The 6945-nt window shown below is 51.3% G+C and overlaps 1 protein-coding gene across 1 annotated transcript in view; it reads left to right on the top strand.

The window, feature by feature from the left end:
• Positions 1 to 1066: 1066 nt before the first annotated feature.
• The window catches only part of LOC104466361 (G1/S-specific cyclin-D3-like), a gene marked incomplete at its 3' end in the record, with an annotated part of 8811 nt that continues 2932 nt past the window's right edge, over positions 1067 to 6945 (top strand). The window contains exon 1 of the mRNA XM_010079747.1: positions 1067 to 1295. Within this exon, the coding sequence (XP_010078049.1) occupies positions 1125 to 1295 (171 nt within the window). The remainder of the gene's footprint in view (positions 1296 to 6945) is intronic.

Raw genomic sequence — 6945 nt, 5'->3', positions numbered from 1 at the left:
CACGAGGAGCAGACCCCCCCCCAGACCCTCAGTCTGTGCTCACCTCACCCTCGTGGTGTGCTGCCACACTGCTATCGGACCCCATGATTGCACCCTGCTCCCCAAAACTTCGGGGCAGAGAGATCAGCTGTGCACCTGGCAGGGTAGAGACTTGCGTTTCCTGAATGGGGCTGAAAACGCCTGGTTAAAGGGGGAAAATAATATCACTACCATTTACTTCCCTAAATTAAAACTGAATGCAGCTCTCTGCGGGATACAGTTCAGTGGGGGAAATCTCAGGGGCCTCTTCATGAGATGATCAGAGTGAACAGGCTCAATAGAGAAAGAAAGAACAGATTCTGCAAAGGACAAATGACACTGGGATCAAGCCTGCCTGCTCTCCACCCTGGCTGCTGTTGCAAGAAGCTGCCTGCTTCTGTCAAAAGAAATAATGAACATCTTGCTTTTTAAAGTGGTTTCAATTTTTTTTTTTCCCCCTGCTATTATTGTTCTGTTTCTGCAATTCCCTTTCTGAGAAGGGCAGTTAGATAAATGCTGCTTTGGAGCCTGTTCCTGTGCAGCCCTAGAGGCAGTCAAGAAGTGGGTGACACTTGGCAGTTGTCATGACTGTGCGTGTCAGTGTCCCCGGCTCAGTCTGTTGCTGCTGGAAGGAGAATGGTGGTGTTTGCTGCTGTGTGAGGAGAAACCTCAATATTTTTATGGTTGCGTTGAAAGAAGGAAGTTAAATATGACCAGTGCTTTGATACAGGTTGAGAGATAAGAGCCGAGGACTGAAATTCAGAGCTCCTGGATTCTGTTCGTGGCTGTGGTGCAAGCGTGGCTGAGGCAGGAGGAAGACTTTTGGACTCAACCATTGATTTCAGCTCTGTTGCTGGTGTAATCCCCTCAAAGTCATAGGTTTAACACCTGTAGCTGTTTTATTCCTTAGCACCGAGGTGCCTTCAGAGCCCTGCAGATAGGTGTGAAACACCATCGTGACCAGAAGCTTTGAAGCTGCGCTGCAGGCAGGATCTGGGGAGTCCTGTGCTGATTAAAACTTCCTTTTCTTTTTTTTTATTTTTGTAATTGGGTTTTGTCAGGTGTGCGAGGAGCAGAAGTGCGAAGAAGAGGTCTTCCCCTTGGCCATGAATTACGTGGATCGCTACCTGTCATCAGTCCCTGTGCGGAAAAATCAGTTACAGCTTCTGGGAGCAGTCTGCATGCTCCTGGCTTCCAAGCTGCGAGAAACCATGCCCCTGACTGTGGAGAAACTCTGCATTTACACAGACAACTCCATCACACCTCAGCAGCTCCTGGTAACCACCCCTATATCAGAGCCCTCTTCCTCCTCCCCAGCTCTCTTATCTCCTGCATCCTGCTACTTGGCAGCATACCTGCCTCCGTGTCTCCTCCTGTTCTCTTTCTCCCATTTCTTCACCTTCTTCTGCATTCCCCAGCCAACCTTCTCTCCTCTCTGCCTCAGTGGGTGTGATGTCTGTTGGTGGAGACCCTTCCATCCTCCCTGTTCTGGGGAGCAGAATTGTCATCTCCAGTTTATAAAGTTCCTTGTGCCTTAAGTGCTCGTTGCCAGTGCAGAGCTGTCACACTGAGCTTGTTCCCGGGCGCTGGTTCGCTCTCGAGTGACAGCTCCGGAGAACAAAGGCAGCTGGCAGGGCACGAGGCAGGGGCTGCCCTGGGGCACGTGGCTTTGGCTTGCCCCAGATGCAAAGGGATGTGATGTGGGAGATGCTTTTCCACACCAGTAGGATAAATTAAACTTTAAGTGGAGAGTTAACCAGCAAAATGGGTGGGAGCTTTTCTGACCTGGGGTCCAGCTGCTGGGGTTGTACTCTCGAGGGTGACAGTGCGGCCAAGGGGATGGAAATGAGCAGGACCCTGCTGCTGCCCAGGTCCTGCTCCACGCCCTTGAGTTAGCGCAGGGCTGCTTGCCTCTCCCATCGTACGCTCGCGCAGAAGCTGTGTAGGCTTCGAAAGGCAACGTGGTTTTATGTCCGGTAAAAGTTCAAAGCAAAGATCCCAACCTCTGAGTTCAACTTTGCCCATGGGGGAGGAAATTGGAGAACCCCTTTTCTTGGGGACCTTCTGGGCTGTTAGACCAGAGCCCTGGGGAGGAAACGGCCACCTCGCTTCGAGTAACAAACATCTCTGGAGACGGTTTGTCTACGAGAATTTCTCAGGGTTAGTCATCGCCTTATTAAATATCTATTTTTTTGGGCTGGGGTGGGTGAGGCGATGTGAGTGTGATTTGTCCCCAGGGTGGGGAGTGAACCCACAAAACTTTCAGGTGCGAATCGGAAGGCAGTTCTGGTAACTGGGGAACTCTAGCATGAACGTGGTTTTTCCAAGTGCCAGTGAAGGCTGGGGAAAATCCCCTCACCTCCATACCTCTCTCCCTGTAGCCATTTGTGGGTGGTTGTTGCCTTTAGCAGCACTCATGGAAAAAAGTATGTGGATCATTACCGTGAGTAGTGGTGAGGGACAGGAATGCACAGAGGAAACACAAGTGCTGTTGCTTCTCTGGATGCTGCGTTGTGGTCGTGCTGCCGCATCCTGCTGCTGGGGACTGCCGTGAATCTCTGCGTGCGAAGGCTTGCTCCTGCTTTGTTGGCAACGCTTCATCCTTGTGAGCACCTTCTCATCCAGCGGTGGATTCTGTGTGGGTGTCTCCCCAGGACTTGGATCCATCTGGTGAAGCTAATCCCAGCCTGTAACAGGAAGGTTCTTGATGGATAGTGAGGGGGTTAACATTTAGCTGGGGAAAAAAAGGCAGGGGGGAATGGGAGTTGGTTTGCATTCACTTTTCTACTGGGCCAGCAAAATTGCCTCTGTTTGTTGCAGAGACGACAAGCTGAGCAGAAGGTGCCTCACGGTCTTTTTGTGGGCGAGCGGGCTGCGTTTCAGAGCACGGACAGTGTTCTCCATGCCCTCAGGAGCATGAAGCTGATCAAAATGCTTGTTGTGGGCCAGTGTCAGGTTTCTGTCCCTTTGAGCGATGGATAAGCTCTCTGCCCCACAGGAATATGGGCTGCAGGAAGGTGAACTTACTGCTGTGCTTCACCTCTATCTCTCTCTGATCCAGACTTCCCAGGGAGCCCTGCTGTCCTCATCCTTGCAGCCAGGGGAGATGATCACAGAAAATTCTAGTGATTGAGCTACAAAGAATTGGTCTTGGTGGGCACCTTGTGCATATTTCCCATGGATCCCAGCTCTATTTCATTATGATTTATTTGATGATTTATTCTTGGTGAGGATTTGCTTTTTTTCAGTTGAATTTTAAGCTGTGTTTGTAGCAGGAACCTTCCAAAGGAGAACAGTTAGGAGATGTGCAGGTGGGTGGTGAGCAGAGCATGTGCAACATCCCTGGAGGCTTTCCTTCCCTCTCCACTCGAATACCTCCTCGCTCAAGAGTTTTTTTTTATTTCTTCCCCCCAGAGGTTTGTTAGCAGGAAGCTGTGGTTAAGCAGTGCCACAATGTTTGTCTTCCCTTCTCCCTGCTCCTGGCAGCACTGGGGTGGAGATGGAGGAAAGCGCTGTCTGCCGCCTGTCGCTCACTTCTGATTGTGCAGGTCTGGTTCCTGGAGTTCTCCATCCCTGTTCTTTTTTCCCACCAGGATCCTGGGTTGCTCTCGGTACAACAGCAGGCACAGCTGGGTGGTTGGTGCGGATCTCTTTCATCCTTGTGCTCTGGGATCAATACGCAGTTGAGGTGGACAAGAATGGCTCTGTTTTGGGGGCCAAAAGTCCTTTCTTGGGATAGCCAGAGAGCTTTTTCAGGCAAATCAGATCCCTTTTTTCTTTCCTAAGGGGATGGCTGTGGGTGCTCAGCAGTGCAGGGGTTTATTCCTGGTGCTGGCCAAAGGGTTGAGCAGAAGGCGTCACAAACCAGCCCCAGCCCTTGAGGAGAGGCGCTGAGGCATTTGCAGATGTCTGAGCAGGAGATGCTCAGTAGCCCGTGATCTGGTGGTCATCTTTCCCTGCCCGCCGCAAGGCTTGACTTTGGTGGAGGTTTAACCCTGTGCAGAGCAGACCCTGCTCCAGGATCCCATCACTCCCCACGGTAAAGAGGGGGTAGAGGTAACATGTGAAGGTACGTGAAGGATTGGTCTTGGCTTTGGGACCTGACAAGAGTTAATACCCTGATTACAAAACCAGGGCGAGCTGCTGTTTTCCTCCTCTGTGCTAATCGGGGTGATGTTACTTCTCTTTCACAATCCTGCAGTGGAAGAGGGTGGGGAGGGGAAGGGGAGCTTCTTCATCAAGGTTTGGACAATGGTGCATCCTGGCCTCTTCTCCTGGATCGGTGCCATTTCAGCTTCCAGGGCATCCTCCCCAGCCTTTTGGAGGAAGCTGGCTCACTTTCCCAGTTGGTTTGCTTCCTTCTCTTGCTGGGATGCTTGGCACCAGCTCAGCAGTTTAGAAAGGACACATTTGAAACAAAATCTTGATGAAGTTATTCTAGGGAGAAGGAAATGAGGCAACGAGGGACTTGTCCATTTGGAGGAAGTTGGATTTCCGTCCAGGGCGTTATCTAACCTACCTTTCTTTTATTATTGGGTTTTTAATAAAGGCTTTTCTGGCCTCTGCAGGAGTGTGTTGAGCTGCTTGAAGGTTGGAGAGAGCAGTTGTAGGTCACCTTCATCTGCCTGGTTTGTTCCTAATACATTGACTTGCCTCTGAAATCTTTGACCTAAGGTCAGCTTTGCAAACTGCCAGCTATTTCCTAGCAAAGAATCAAGTGACTGCAGGCCATGAGGAGTGAAAATAAGAGAAAGAGATAACAGCTGAGTAGAAAGGGATGTTCACTTGTGATAGAACGTTGACTTTCCAGAAGACATGCTTGTGTTTTACTGTTCTACCTTCTGCTTGTTGCATGGGTTGGATAGATGCGACTGATTCTGCATCTGAAGTTGGCACCTTTACCCTTGACATCCAGACCTGAACTCTGGCCAAGGGATGGAAACAAACGTTTGCCCCAGATTTCCTATTTGCAACTGGACTTTCATGGCTGCTCATTTCTGTAGCTGTGTCTCAGCTGCTGGGTAGGGTGGGTGGGGAGCAGCAACATCAACAGCTCTTTCCACCTTCTTTTTTGAGTCAGCTTGTGAGCACAACAGAGTGCAGCCTGCTCCCGCTTCGCTGGTGTCTCAAGTCTGTGATAATGTAAAATGGTACCTTATCAACTCGAGTGACAAAACTGAGCGCAACTTCCTTTGCTCCTGCAGCCGGGGCTGCTGCAGAGAGGAGCTGGGCGCTCTGCTCCCTGTGCAGCCTCGCCAGAGAGGTTCACACAGGCTCCTGAAGGCACAGCGGCTGTGTGGGTGTTGCTGAGGGTAGAGCTCGAGGTACAGAGTGACTGTCACTACCTGAAAAGGAGAGCAGGCAGTGCGACTGTCAGATCCCAGACTGAGTTTGCAGAGATGTAAATTGAGTAAAACAGTCTCTGCTTGGGACTTCAGGGCTGTCCTAGCGAGAGGGTGCAGAGGCAGCAACCAGGGGCTTGGGGCTGTTTCTCTGCCACAGGGCTGTGCTCTGCGATCACCTTGTCAGAGCAGGGGAGGCAATGGGAAATGGTTGCTGCTTTTCTTCTTTTTTTTTTTTGCTTTCTTGTGGGATGCAGCCAGGAGAGATCAAGGGAGCAAGCTTGGAGAGGGCAAGCTCAGATGCTGTGCGATTTTCAGCCCTCGAGATGCTGGCCAGGCACGGGGAGCTCAAGCCTGGGGGAATCTTGCAGAAGGGGGACCTGATGCGTTCGCAGCGATGGGATGCTCGGTGGGCAGCACTGGCAGCTTGCAGCCCTTCCACGAGGAGGGTGAGCTCCGTAGGCTGGAGAAACAAAGGAACACTTTCCACTTTCTTCCTCTCTTTCATTAGCCAGGCAGAGACTGATTTAATTAGTTGCAAAACAAAATGCCAGGAAAAGGATGTTTGCTATACCGAGTGGTGCTGCTGTCGCAAACCTGCTTGCCTATCTCTTGCAGCCTTTTGTTCTGCTTCTTCCACAGATAAAGTGATTCAGAGATTCTGACATGCTGCTCTGAGAGCGGGAAGTCCCCAGGGTTAGCAGGAGAGAAGCGAGGAGCAGGGTGGTTTGGCAGGAGAGAAGCTTCCCTGAGCTAAATCCTGTGAGCTGGTGACAGTCCTTGGCGCCTGTCGCCTTCAGCTGGCATCTCGAGTGCCGGCTGGGTCTCGGGATCAGGCCTTTTGTAACAACGAGGTTTTTAAGAGAGACGACGAACCTCTGTAAGTAGCTGGAAAAGAGCTGCTTTTGTGCGCTGCAAATGGACGGGCTGCTGTCCCGGGTCAGTCCTGGCGTGGCAGGAGCCAGCTCGTCCCAGGTGAGGTCTCACAGCTGAGCGGATCTGCACCTTGGATCTTCTTGGGGTGTCAGAAGTGTCCTGCGCCCCTTCCCAAGCAACTGGGCTGGTGCATGGGCATGGTGCAGGTTTTCCCAGGGCTGCTGGTTGCTGTTGATGGGTTCCAAATGAGCTACAGGTAGGGACAGTGCACACACCTCTCCATCCCCAGCAGCTCTGTCCTTGTGTCACCTGGCTGTGTTGCTGCAGTTTAACCAGTGCCCAGCACTACCTGTTTTGGGGGTTGTTTTTTGTTTTCTTTTACCCAAGCCTGAACCCTGTGTTCTAGTTCCCCCATTGAACCAGGCACTGTCGGGGACCTGTGCTGCAATCCTCAGGCTCTGGAGCTCATTGCTAAGTTTCTTCTTGCTTTTAGCCTGTGTATTTGGCTTAAAATTATAGAAAGACTGGCAGGCTGGCCATCCATATGGGAGACTAGCGAGCGTGCGCTAGCGAAGCACCACTTTCTGGTTGGAAGAGTGCAGGCTGTGAAATGGCAAATGGTGTGTTTGGCTTCGTGGGGGATTTGGAGCAGGTTGAGCAATGCTGTTCATTTAAGCAACCCAAAACTGGTATTGTTGTGTAAGGGGAA

This window comes from Pterocles gutturalis, unplaced genomic scaffold, assembly GCF_000699245.1.
Source record: "Pterocles gutturalis isolate BGI_N339 unplaced genomic scaffold, ASM69924v1 scaffold21509, whole genome shotgun sequence".
NCBI lineage: Eukaryota > Metazoa > Chordata > Aves > Pterocliformes > Pteroclidae > Pterocles > Pterocles gutturalis.
The sequence above is the reverse complement of the archived record's forward strand: the minus strand, read 5'-3'. Positions and strand labels throughout refer to the sequence as shown.